Raw genomic sequence first — 14,639 nt, forward strand, 5'->3', positions numbered from 1 at the left:
TGACTGTCCCATTCATCAGAAATCCACGCACATGCTGCAGAAATAGCCCCATTCAGATGTATGGAACTGATTTTCAATCAGTCGATAGAATTGATCCACAAAAATATAAAAGAATCCGGAGCACTAGGCATTATGGGAAACAACTTGCCTTTGATAAAAGAACATTCGGCGCAAAGAAGCACAACCACAACCTGTGCCGCACCCAGCACACGATTGCTTCATGAGCCCACACTGAAAGTGGCATCAGGTCAGCCATTGTGAAGTCATGACTATTTGATCATCGCTGAATGAATGGTAAAAGTGACAAGAATAGATGTAAATCCCACGCAGCCAGCCTTCTATTTTTATACAACCGTCTACATATTGTATAGACGCCAACCAAGGTGCAGACAATCCGTGACCCTCAGCTCCGCATAATGGGAGTGCTGTGGGTGTAGTGAGTTCTCGTTACTTCCTGCTGACTCAGAGCCCCTGCACACGTAGCTACCGGGCGACCTTCGCTATAATCAGTCTGAAATGAATGGAGTGACAGATGAGGGAGGGTAGTGTAGCGTTAAGAAAGCATTGGGGCCTATATTATAGGTAGAGTGTCACGGAGATGGACCTCCGATCCATTAATAATCCCTATTGTCGCCAACGAGGTTAGAGGGAAGATATCTTCTGAATGAGACTAAAGGAACCCATACAAGTTACATTGTAGCTCCCTAAACCCTTGAATTCAGGGCCTTCCTAAGACTACATTGTTGTGTATGGGATAAGACTCTTTCCAGAACCTAGAGAGAAAGGGAGTATTTAATAAAGCCTACGGGAATGGGGATAGATCTAGCTGGCTTAGGGAAATCATGACCAAGTCTACTCCAATTCACTAAGAAGACAAGTTGGATATGAGAATGAAGGCTGTACCTGCAAAAAAGCTTTGAGGATTGGGATATAAAGGGTTAGGAATGAGAATATTACACTTACCAATCCATGTATTTAAAATAATGCCACTAACCATACTGTGTTGTCTATTAATCTTTTTTTTATTACAAATAAAAATTTAGTTGTCTGAACCTGGCAACCATGTAACGTACATTGACATGAAAAAGTATTCATATCCCATGTACCTTTCCGCATTTTGTCACGTTACACCCAAAAACTTCAATGTATTTTATTAGGATTTTATGTGATATATTAATATTAAGTAGGAAGTATTTGTGAAGTGTAAAGCAAATGATACATGGTTTTCTAAGTATTTAAAAAATATAAATCTGAAAGTTATGGCATGCATTTGTATTCAGCCCCCCTGCAGCCTGATACTTTGTAGGACCACCTTTCGCTGTAATTGCTGCTGCATGTCTTTTGGGGGATGTCTCTCCCTGCTTTGCACGTCTAGAGGCTGAATTTTTTCTATTCTTCTTTGCACACTAGCTCCAGCTCAGCGAGATTAGATGGAGAGCATCTGTGATCAGCAATTTACAAGTTTTGCCACAGGTTCTCAATGGGATTTAGGTCTGGACTGTGACTGGACCATTCACACACATGAATTTGCTTTGATCTAAACTATTCCATTGTAGCTCTGGCAGTATGTTTAAGCCCCCGTCTCACATAGCGAGATCGCTGCTGTGTCACGGTTTTGGTGACGCAACAGCGACCTCACCAGCGATGTCGCTATGTGTGACACTTTACAGCGATCAGGCCCCTGCTGTGAGGACGCTGATCGCTGCAAAATGTCCTGGACCATTTTTTGGTCTTTGCCCTCCCGCTGGTCAGCACACATCACTGTGTGTGACCAGAGGGACCAGGCTGGTAACCATGATAAACAGCACGTTACTAGGGGCACACGCGCACCTAGTAACCCACTGTTTATCATGGTTACCACTCTGCTACGGTGAGCGGTAACCTCCCGCTCACCGTAGCAGAGTGGTAACCATGATAAACAACGGGTTACTAGGTGCGCGTGTGCCCCTAGTAACGCGCTGTTTATCATGGTTACCCGCCTGCTCCTGCTTCAGCAGGCTGGTAACCAGGAGCATGACATCGTGGAAAGATTCCTTCCACGATGTCGCTGCTCCCCTGATCGCTGGTGAGCCTGCCTGTTTGACAGCTCACCAGCGATCACATAGCGACGCAGCAACGATCCCTGACAGGTCGTATCATTGTCGGGATCAATGTAGCGTCGCTATGTGTGACGGGGCATTTAGGGTTGTTGTTCTGCTGGAAGGTGAACCTATGACTCAGTCTCAAGCGTTTGCAGCCTCTAAGGCTTCCAGGATTTCCCTGTATTTAGCTCCATCCATCTTCCCATCAACTCTGACCAGCTTCCCTGTCTCTGCTGAAGAAAAGCCTCCCCACAGCAGGATGCTGTCAGTGAAGTTGAGAGAGAATGTTTATTGGGAGTCTGGAAAAATAGCTGTCAACTGAAAAATCATTTGTCGCACCCCTCCAGTCCATCCTCAACTCTGCTGCACGACTCGTTCATCTCTCGCCTCGCTACTCCTCTGCTACCCCCCTTTGCAAATCCCTTCATTGGTTCCCATTCCCCCAGCGTATCCAGTTCAAACTACTACCACTGACCTACAAAACCATCCACAACCTCTCTCCTCCATACATCTCTGAACTAATCTCCCGCAATATTCCTTCACGTAACCTCCGGTCCTCCCAAGACCTCCTTTCTCTTCTCCACACTTATTCGTTCCTCACGCAATCGCCTCCAAGATTTCTCCCGAATATCCCCCATCCTATGGAATTCTGTGCCTCAACACGTCCGATTATCCACCATACCTGGATCCTTCAGACGGAACCTGAAAACCCATCTCTTCAAACAAGCTTACAGCCTGCCATGACCTTGCTTGCTGCCACCTCAACCAACAACACAGGAACTACTGCAATCCCTCAACCTACTGTCTCCGCCCCATTCCTGTAGAATGTAAGCCCGCAAGGGCAGGTCCTCTTCCCTCCGTACCAGTCTATCATTGTTAGTTCATTTACTGTAAGTGATATCTGTATTTGGTATGAAACCCTTCTTATGTACAGCGCCATGGAATCAATGGCGCTATATAAATTATTAATAATAATAATAATAATAATAATAATTTGTGTGGCCGCTATCTCAGGTGTATGGGCACTTGAATGCCTCATTCACATGACAACCTCCTAGTTTTAACAATGTGTACAGGGTCCCACTGTACCTTTTTATAGGTAATAGCAGCATACTCTTTGAATGACATATGATCGAGGGTTTCTTCCTCTTAATATCTTATATGACCATGTGGCAGCACAGCAAGTGTCCATGGCTCCGTAGTTCACAGCTACAGGGACAGGGACTCCGTGTGCCTCTGTACAGTCCTGATCCTGATCTACCAATCATGAAACATCTGTAACTCAGTAGCGCCAACCATGGAACTTAAAGGGGTTGTCCACATTTGGGAATATTTTTTTTCTTACTTACATGCATGTATTTTTGATGAAAAAATAATAATTTTTTGTAATTAGGTTTCAATACAAATTCTGTTCTATTTGCTTTCGATAGCCTGTGTTACACTGTTTATTGCTGGCTGCAGAATAAGTTAACTGAGAATCTGTAAGTGAGCTCATTTTGATGTTCCAATAGGAGAGTTTGTAGCTCATTTATCTGTCTTTTTCTTGGCTTCTCTCAGCTGATTTATGACCACAGACCACCTCAAAGTTGAATGGGCAGGAAACAAAGCCTATAAAAGCCAACTGGTGTAATATTTTTAATGAAACTGAATAGCAAAAATTATTTTTAGCCAAAATACATGCATTTAGGCAAATGGACAACCCGATAATTCACTTCAACATGCTATACAGCTATGAATAGTGCATCAGAGAAGCTACACATCTGCCTATATTAACATATGCTTATCCTAATCTTTACCTTTGGACACTTACCGCTTCATATGAGGTGAAAACTTTTCTTAAGAGGTCAGGCACTGGTCCTTGTGCCTCCAGGAGTGGATACTGGGAGCGGAGGTTGAGGGTCACAGTGAGAGGACTATCGCTATTGAGAAGCCATGCCGACAGAGTGAGTATGCACTGCTTCATGTTTGCCGCTGGTGTCAGGCCACAAAGCTCTTTGAAAGATACTAACGCGTTCTGCAACAAAGACAGCGGAAATTAAGTTATCTACTTACAATAGCAATGAACCAACAAAAAGTATCAATTTTATCCTTGATTTCCATATACAGTGCTGGCCAAAAGTATTGGCACCCCTGCAATTCTGTCAGATAATACTCAGTTTCTTCCTGAAAATGATTGCAATCACAAATTCTTTGGTATTATTATCTTCATTTAATTTGTCTTCAATGAAAAAAAACACAAAAAGAATTGTCCTAAAGCCAAATTGGAAATAATTCCACACCAAACCTAAAAAAGGGGGTGGACATAAGTATTGGCACCCTTTGAAAAATCATGTGATACTTCTCTAATTCGTGTAATTAACAGCACCTGTAACTTACCTGTGGCACCTACCAGGTGTTGGCAATAACTAAATCACACTTGCAGCCAGTTAACATGGATTAAAGTTGACTCAACCTCTGTCCTGTGTCCTTGTGTGTACCACATTGAGCATGGAGAAAAGAAAGAAGACCAAAGAACTGTCTGAGGACTTGAGAAACCAAATTGTGAGGAAGCATGAGCAATCTCAAGGCTACAAGTCCATCTCCAAAGACCTGAATGTTCCTGTGTCTTCCGTGCGCAGTGTCATCAAGAAGTTTAAAGCCCATGGCACTGTGGCTAACCTCCCTAGATGTGGACGGAAAAGAAAAATTGACGAGAGATTTCAACGCAAGATTGTGCGGATGGTGGATAGAGAACCTCGACCAACATCCAAACAAGTTCAAGCTGCCCTGCAGTCCGAGGGTACAACAGTGTCAACCCGTACTATCCGTCAACGTCTGAATGAAAAGGGACTGTATGGTAGGATACCCAAGAAGACCCCACTTCTTACCCCGAGACATAAAAAAGCCAGGCTGGAGTTTGCCAAAACTTACCTGAGAAAGCTTAAAACGTTTTGGAAGAATGTTCTCTGGTCAGATGAGACAAAAGTAGAGCTTTTTGGGAAAAAGCATCAACATAGAGTGTACAGGAAAAAAAAAGAGGCATTCAAAGAAAAGAACACGGTCCTTACAGTCAAACATGGCGGAGGTTCCCTGATGTTTTGGGGTTGCTTTGCTGCCTCTGGCACTGGACTGCTTGACCGTGTGCATGGCATTATGAAGTCTGAAGACTACCAACAAATTTTGCAGCATAATGTAGGGCCCAGTGTGAGAAAGCTGGGTCTCCCTCAGAGGTCATGGGTCTTCCAGCAGGACAATGACCCAAAACACACTTCCAAAAGCACTATAAAATGGTTTGAGAGAAAGCACTGTAGACTTCTAAGGTGGCCAGCAATGAGTCCAGACCTAAATCCCATAGAACACCTGTGGAGAGATCTCAAAATGGCAGTTTGGAGAAGGTACCCTTCAAATATCAGGGACCTGTAGCAGTTTGCCAAAGAAGAATGGTCTACAATTCCAGCAGAGCATTGTAAGAAACTCGTTGATGGTTTCCGGAAGCGGTTGTTCAACCAAGTATTAGGCTGAGGGTGCCAATACTTTTGTCCGGCCCTTTTTTGGAGTTTTGTGTGAAATGATCAATGATTTGATTTTTGCTTCATTCTCTTTTGTATCTTGCAAGCAAATTAAATGAAGATAATAATATCAAAGAATTTGTGATTGCAATCATTTTCAGGAAGAAACTGAGTATTATCTGACAGAATTGCAGGGGTGCCAATACTTTTGGCCAGCACTGTAATTGTATCTTTGTCACGTAAGTGAATGGAGGTTTTTCATTAAAGGGAATCTGTCACCCCCTGGGACCTATCAGGGGGGCATACAGGTTATAGAAATGTAAATCTATACATACCTGTATGGCTCATAGTATAGGTCTGCTTGCTTTGATATATCTTCTTATAAAATCCGTTTTCCTAGGCTTGGCGACCTGGGGACGCCAAGAAATGCCCGCCTACCTACTTAATTTAAATATTCCCCCGCTCCCCTGCACGTCACGGGGCTCTGTTTTTACTGCAGAAAAAAACGCTGAAAAAACGCCTAGTGTGAACATACCCTTATTTCACACCATGTTGGTTCCACTTTTCATTCCATCCGGACCTCAACCACCAGCGCCCAAGGCTCAGTATTTTCCTCCAGACTTTAATTTTAAGTAATTTGCATGGATGCCCAGACATCACAAGTGCTCCTGAACGACTGCTGCAGCTTGTTCCTTGTGAATCTGGATCTACCCCATAAAATGACACCCCCCAACCCCAACCTTTTGTTTTCCAGCCAATCCCACTTATTTTGGCCAACTTTAATCTAAATGTGAATGGAGACCTTTAGCCCCTGGTGCTTCAACTTTAAAAGTGCTGAACTAATTGCATCTGCCCCCCTCCCAGCCACTAATTACAGTGTTTGTTACAAAGCAAAGAGGAGGGAGAGCAGAACTTTGACAGTCCACCGATCAAAATCTAAAAATCTGAACCATTCACCTCTAGTTGACCACCACTTTCTATTCATTTTATGATCAGTGGGGACCAACCTCTGGGAACCCCAATAGTCCTGAGAATGCAGGTGATGCAGTGCTGGTGTAAGTCTTCATGGCACAGTGGCCACCAGACACCCAGTTGTGCAGGAACTGCATTTAAAGGGCCTAATTTAAAGGGCACCTGTCAGTAGGATCAACCCTCCTAACTCATCTATACTGGCAGGCAGGCCATAGAAATTTGAATTAAATGATATCATAATATCTGATGTCTTATCCCAGAGAAATTCATGGTTTTCTTAATATGTAAATGAGATGTTAAGGTCTATGGGCCGGGATTAGATCTCCCTAAGAATCTGCCTCCAGAACTTATTATAAATGAAAGGGGGCATTACCAGTGTAAGACATGTAATAATTGACAGTCTGCTCTCTTGATTCACACGACTCACACTGATAACTATCCCTTTCATTGAAAATAAGCATGGGGGCAGATTGTCAAGGAGACCCTTTGATCTTAACAGCTCATTTACATATTAAGAAAAGTATGGATTTGAATAAAACATCAGCTTGCAGATATCAAGGTATTTTATTCAACTTTCTATGACCTACTTGCCCATATAGACTGCTTGGGGGGTATATCCTACTGACAGATTCCCTTTAAGTGAATGGGGCCATCTGCACAGCCTGCCTATGCATGGAAAAATTAGAAGACACAATAGAGAGACAATCTGATTTAACGGTGTCCCTTAGAATAACCTGGTTGCTGCAGGAAAGGTTACCTTAGGACAGGCTTGAGTTTCACTAGCCGAATAAGCCAGTGTTAGCGTGTTTTAATTACAGCACAGTATTTCAGAAACTCTGTTTTAGACTCATAGAGAGCACAGCAAGATGTTAATACCCATTCGACTTATGTTTAATTAAAAGGTTGGAGAGGAGAAAAGGAAAAAAAAGTAGCACAAGGAGAATATAGTGCTGAAAACATGTTTGAAAGGAAAATTGTATTGTGATGCACAAAGAGCCATGGAAGTCCTAATTCTACTGATAATAGAGGTGATAATAGCTCTGTGAATTAAATAAAAGGATGCGAGCAGGTTACCTGAACATTTTCACGAAGATCAGTAGCCTCTCGTACAGCCTGAGTGGCGGTCCTGAATACTTCATCTATGGCTTTGATGCCAGTAGTCTTTGTTGAAGTATATTCACGGACCCTTTTTCCCTTGCGCACAGAGAGTCCCCTCTTATGGGCCTTTCCACCACCTCGCCGGTTGGTAATTGCAATGTGTACAAACAGCGTGGTGTTCTGAAGAAATTCTCCAGTCAGGGACTGTAACGGGACGTGTCTAAAGCCAGTCTGCAAACACTCAAAGGGGATAGTATATTGGGCTATGAACTCATCTCCAATATAGTCATCGTCAAGAACCACAAACCTCAGGATCGCCAACTCCGGAAGATTTATGTGAAATTCAAAGCTCTCATCAAATATGGGATTGTCTCCATTTTGGGTTACGGTCTTTGTTCGATGCTCTGCACAATCAGCAGGTATTCCATGTATCTCGACGTACACATATGGCTCCACTACATCTCCTTTAGCTCCTGACCCTTTGGGTTTCGGAAGGTTCTGGCCACTAATGATTTTGAGATGAAGGAGTTGTGCCGAGACACCAGGTAAGGAATCCTTTGCATTTGCACTAAAATACGATACTTCTTCTCTCATTATTGAGGGGCGTAGGACAAAGCCACAGTTTCCATTCTGGCGGAACCATCCAGTATTGAGGTCCATCATAAGTCCTGGAGTTTGGTAGTTCATGGCCACAATCTGACAACCACATTTCCAGAAATCTTGAGGATTCATATTGCTAGAATCAATTCTCATCGAGCTTGGGTAAACCCGTGAAAGGAATTTTTTGTTATATTTCACAAATTCTTCAGGATATTCATTGGCAAAACGACTAGCAGTGACTTCATTAAAAGAGCACACTTGCCAGTATTTTTGGCTCCTTTTGGAAGTTTCAAAGTCCTTAAACCTAACAGACTGGCATAAGTTAACTTGGTCTGAAAGTTCTTTACAAAGGCGCAATCTTCTGGAGCCAGTTCCATTAACGTATTCTCTGCCATCATGTCCCAATCTCCTGGCTATCTCCATTCCTTCATCTTCATCAGTTACATCTCCCTCAGAGTCAGAGTTATCTGAAGGTAGCTTTTTACCTTTTACTAAGATCTTTCCTTTCAGATGTTCTGGAGAAGGCATGTAGTTTTCATCAATACAAGGCAACTCATTGTAAAGTTTGTCCCCGAGGATCTTCTTCAAGCACTGTGCCATGATGCGCTGTTGTCGAACAGAGCAATGAACTACCAAGCAAAGAATTAAGGGGTATTCTGATGCCTCAAATGCATACTTGTCTATGACACTTACAACACTACGAAAAGCCACCTGTGATACCACAGACAGTCCAAGGTATATAAGAGGCTCATTGTCAGGGCCATCCCAGACAACAAGTTCAATGCTGCGGCATCCCAATTTAAGGGCATGTATATACCCACTTATATCTGAAGTGCCCCAGTAGTGATCTTCCATTTGGCATGCACTATGAGCAGAATTTATGTAGTAGTGAGATAATGGTCTCATCATGTCTTGACAAACCACCTTATGGTGAGGATCAAAGATATTACAGTCTGAAGAAAGGAGATAGCGGGTGAAACCATCAATTGTAAGGTAACCCCTTTCACGTCCTTCTTTGGAGGGTTCATATTTATGGATGATTTCAAGAGACGTATTCTCGTTCACTTCTTCCATGCCTTGTTCCACCTCCATAAAGATCATAAGATCTTTTAAGTCCAAATATTCTTTATTGCTAGAAAATTGCACTAATAAAAAGAAGACCTCTGGCCGGGTGCACAGTTCACAATATGCTTCTACAAACACATCACAAGTAATGTTGCCCCCAAATTTTTCACTGACTTTCTGCAGTTCCTTAAACTTTAACTCCACCGTCGAGGTCTTCATACCTGGGTTAAGCCCCTTGATAAGCTGAATGGCTCTTGACAAATTAATCTGTCCTCCTTTCTCTATATCTGCTATCTCAAAAAGAGAAGCAATCCACAGAGTCCTTAAACTTGTTTGATTGGCTCCTAGGACATCTGGAGTGTGCTTTCCGTAAGATACCAAATACCTGAGTCCCATAACCCAAGTATTTACAATATCAGCACTGCTGGCAACAAGATCTAAAGATTCATAGTTTTCCCCATAAATTATAGAAAAGGCACATTCCTCTGGAAACTGGTCACTCAAACCATTACTTCGCAGAACTGGAGTTTTCTTTCCAACCCGAACTTCATGAATCGATTTGATCTCCAGCTTGGCTTTCTCTGAATCTTTTTTTGAAGGCTCCCATCGCAAAAACCGCATATCTTGATCTAACAAGAAAAATCGATTGTACATCCTGGAGTTGGAACGTACTTTCTTCATTTCACACCCTTCTAACATGAAGGAAATGCAAGCTGCCGTGCTGTTGATTTTGCGGTTGTTGGGCATTGTGCTGAATGACACGGTCTTCTTTTGCTTTTGACGAGATCCATCCTAGAAAGAAAAAAAAAATAAATGTATTAAAGAAAATATGTCATCATAAAATTCCCTATTGTGTCAAACAAGTTAAGTTAGTTTGGTGATTCTTTTAAATACACATACACACACATATATATATATACACACACAGTACAGGCCAAAAGTTTGGACACACCTTCTCATTTAAAGATTTTTCTGTATTTTCATGACTTTGAAAATTGTACATTCACACTGAAGGCATCAAAACTATGAATTAACACATGTGGAATTATATACTTAACAAAAAAGTGTGAAACAACTGAAAATATGTCTTATATTCTAGGTTCTTCAAAGTAGCCAACTGCTTAGCACACTCTTGGCATTCTCTTGATGAGCTTCAAGAGGTAGTCACCGGAAATGGTCTTGCAACAATCTTGAAGGAGTTCCCAGAGATGCTTAGTGTGGCGCCCCTGAGGGTTCAGTCGCCACAGGGGTACTGCACCTCAGTAGAGGTGTGGTATCTCCTCTTCCAGGTAAGGATGGAGCACTTCTCAGGACCCTACTTCACCATTCAACTCTACACCACTCCTGTCCTGTAGGGGGGCCTAAATGCACCAGGGTGCTGCCACGTTCCGGGATATAGGAGATGGGGGGAACTAAAGTTAGGGGGAACCATGTAGTGGGTGAGGGTGGAGAACACACTTTTAGGTTACACTTATTCATTCATATTTAATCTACAGCCATCTTAGGTTCAAGGTCTTTGATTGTGATCTTCATCACTGATTGTGGCTTTCTGTTAGAACCTGCAGCCTATTGGAGATACACGGTCCTCGTTCTCTGGCCTTGAGATGGGGAGCGGGTCAGAGTTAACCACTGCCTCTACCCGGTCAAGGTCCCTACCTAAGAAGGCCTGGAGGGGAGCAGAGGAGACAAGCTCCACAGGTAAAAGGATCCCAGGGGGATGCAGATGGAGCGGCACACGCCACCTGTATTTCTTACTCTGGCCTAGTCAGAGGGACTCCTGCTGCAAGAGGGGGTGACCGACCCCCGATATCTGACTCTGTTAATTCACGTCTCAGCTTCAGCCTGTTATTTCCTGCGCGGCACTGCACCCACCATTCCTCATCACACTGCCCTGAGGCCTGCTCCGCCTGCGGGGAGCCGTCCCATCTAAGCTGCCCTTTTAACACCGGCCTCAGTGAACTGAAGCAGCGCTGGTGCTCATCACCGGGAACCGTAGGTGGCGTAGTTGGAAAATACCACTCAACCCTGAAAGCTCATTAAATCTTTTATGTGACAGCTCTGGGCACGAACCAGGTCCAGGCCACGACTGCAACCCCCAACATCTGACCCGGCTCCGAGTAAACCCCATCTCCCAGGGAGGGCTGAGAGCGTCACACTTAGCACTTGTTGGCCCTTTTGCCTTCACTCTGCGGTCCAGCTCACCCTAAACCATCTCGATTGGGTTCAGGTCTGGTGACTGTGGAGGCCAGGTCATCTGGAGTAGCACCCCATCACTCTCCTCCTTGGTCAAATAGCCCTTACACAGCCTGGAGGTGTGTTTGGGGGTCATTGTCCTGTTGAAAAATAAATGATGGTCCAACTAAACGCAAACCGGATGGAATAGCATGCCGCTGCAAGATGCTGTGGTAGCCATACTGGTTCAGAATGCCTTCAATTTTGAATAAATCCCCAACATTGTCACCAGCAAAGCACCCCTACACCATCACACCTCCTCCTCCATGCTTCACGGTGGGAACCAGGCATGTAGAGTCCATCCGTTCACCTTTTCTGCGTCACACAAAGACACGGTGCTTGGAACCAAAGATCTCAAATTTGGACTCATCAGACCAAAGCACAGATTTCCACTGGTCTAATGTCCATTCCTTGTGTTCTTTAGCCCAAACAAGTCTCTTCTGCTTGTTGCCTGTCCTTAGCAGTGGTTTCCTAGAAGCTATTTTACCATGAAGGCCTGCTGCACAAAGCCTCCTCTTAACAGTTGTTGTAGAGATGTGTCTGCTGCTAGAACTCTGTGTGACATTGACCTGGTCTCTAATCTGAGCTGCTGTTAACCTGCGATTTCGGAGGCTGGTGACTCGGATAAACTTATCCTCAGAAGCAGAGGTGACTCTTGGTCTTCCTTTCCTGGGGCGGTCCTCATGTGAGCCAGTTTCTTTGTAGCGCTTGATGGTTTTTGCAACTGCACTTGGGGACACATTCAAAGTTTGCCCAATTTTTCGCACTGACTGACCTTCATTTCTTAAAGTAATGATGGCCACTCGTTTTTCTTTACTTAGCTGCTTTTTTCTTGCCATAATACAAATTCTAACAGTCTATTCAGTAGGACTATCAGCTGTGTATCCACCAGACTTCTGCATAACACAACTGATGGTCCCAACCCCATTTATAAGGCAAGAAATACCACTGATTAAACCTGACAGGGCACACCTGTGAAGTGAAAACCATTTCCGGTGACTACCACTTGAAGCTCATCAAGAGAATGCCAAGAGTGTGCTAAGCAGTCATCAAAGCAAAAGTTGGCTACTTTGAAGAACCTAGAATATAAGACATATTTTCAGTTGTTTCACACTTTTTTGTTAAGTATATAATTCCACATGTGTTAATTCATAGTTTTGATGCCGTCAGTGTGAATGTACAATTTTCAAAGTCATGAAAATACAGAAAAATCTTTAAATGAGAAGGTGTGTCCAAACTTTTGGTCTGTACTGTATATATAAACACACACACACACACACAAACACATACATACAGTAGTGTTCAAAATAATAGCAGTTCAATATGACTAACCATATTAATCACGGTTTTTGGTATAAATTATATTACCACATGTCAAACAATTTACCAGTTGGTGCAGTAGATTCTAAGAAAACCAACAGACTCAGCATTCATGATCTGCATGTTTTTGAGTCTGTGAATTTGAATAATTGAAAGGGGGTGTTTTCAAAATAATAGCAGTGTGGAGTTCAACTAGTGATGTCAATCATTCTGTGAAGAAAGAGATGTGAATCAGGTGGCCCTTATTTAAGGGCGAAGCCAGTATATGTTATACATGCATTTCTCCTTGAAAGACTGAGAAAGTGCAGACAATGTTAGGCAGTTCAGCTAAAATGATCTCCAATGCTTTAAAATGGAAAGCAAAACCAGAGAGACGTGGAAGAAACCGAAAGATCACAATTCTAATGGATCGAAGAATTGCCAGAATGGCAAAGGCTCAGGCAATGATCAGCTCCGGGATGATCAAAGACAGTCTCAAGTTACCTGTGAGTACTGTGACAGTTAGAAGACACCTGTGTGAAGCTAATCTCTTAGTTTGAAGTCCCCGCAAAGTCCTACTGTTAAAAAAAAAAGACATGTACTGAAGCGGATACAATTTGCCAAAGAACACATCAACTGGCCTAAAGAGAAATTGAGAAACATTTTGTGGACTGATGAAAGTAAAATTGTTCTTTGAGTCCAAGCGCCACAGACAGTTCGTCACACAACCCCCAAACTCTGCATCCAAGCCACAGTACACTCTGAAGACAGTGAAGCATGGTGGTGCAAGCATCATGATCTAGGCATGTTTCTCTTACTATGGTGCTGGACCTATTTACAACATACCAGGGATCATGGACCAGTTTGCATATATTAAAATACTTGAAGAGGTCATGTTGCCTTACACTGAAGAGTATATGCCCTTGAAATGGGTGTTTCAAGAAAACAACGACCCTAAACACACCCGTAAACTAGCAAAATCTTGGTTCTAGTCCAACAAAATTGAGGTTATGGAGTGGCCAGCCCAATCCCCGGACCTTAATCCGATAGAACACTTGTGGGGTGACATAAAAAATGCCATTTTCTGAAGCAAAGCCAACAAATGCCAAAAAAATGTGGGATGTAGTCAAAGCATCCTGGGCTGGAATAACAGTTGACAGGTGCAAGAAGTTGGTTGACTCTATGCAACATATATGTAAAGCAGTTCTACAAAACTGTGGGTATACAACTAAATACCTAAATACAAGGTTAGTGATTCACAGGAATGCTAAATCCTAAAAAAAAAGTACATAGTTGAGTTTGTGAAGACAAATGCAGACAATGCTATTTTTTTAGAACAGCCCAATATTCATTTTTGGCTATACACATTATGTAGCTGCTGTAAAGCATATCTCTAGTGTATATATTGTAAGGTAGCGCTATTTATCATGCTGGGGGCACTCGCTAAACCGGGTCAATTAAAGCACACCTGCAACGTTTTTTCGGTAATTCACATACCAGCAGTTTATTACATCTCATAAACCGCTCATAACATAGTCCACCTCAGTGGCTCGCCAACATGTTACACATAATATCCCAGAGCCTTTCTAGTGACAGACAAGCCCACTTGGCTCAAGACACAGCCTTCAGCAAGGTAACAACATCAATGTCCACATCAAGCAGCGTTTTTTACCTTTGCCGGGTCGTAGCTTCTTCATTCAGCTCGGTTCTGCCACAGCTGTGACTTAAAGGCTTCCCAGATGGGGCCTCCGGGCCACGTACCTTCAAAGGCTACTGGTATCTCAAACACAGGGGGATCCAGCCT

General features: G+C 43.1%; 1 protein-coding gene across 1 annotated transcript in view; it reads right to left on the reverse strand.

Moving 5' to 3' along the window:
* LOC141272642 (inactive phospholipase C-like protein 2) overlaps positions 1-14,639 on the reverse strand; it is a 127,961-nt gene that overhangs the window by 39,615 nt on the left and 73,707 nt on the right. Inside the window, exons 2-3 of the mRNA XM_073683561.1 lie at positions 7,616-10,096; positions 3,892-4,095 (exon numbers count right to left, since the gene is read on the reverse strand). Coding sequence (XP_073539662.1) covers positions 3,892-4,095; positions 7,616-10,096 — 2,685 coding nt within the window. The remainder of the gene's footprint in view (positions 1-3,891; positions 4,096-7,615; positions 10,097-14,639) is intronic.

Source organism: Phyllobates terribilis, unplaced genomic scaffold, assembly GCF_046119375.1.
Source record: "Phyllobates terribilis strain yellow unplaced genomic scaffold, ASM4611937v1 Scaffold_5__5_contigs__length_657084704, whole genome shotgun sequence".
Classification (NCBI taxonomy): domain Eukaryota; kingdom Metazoa; phylum Chordata; class Amphibia; order Anura; family Dendrobatidae; genus Phyllobates; species Phyllobates terribilis.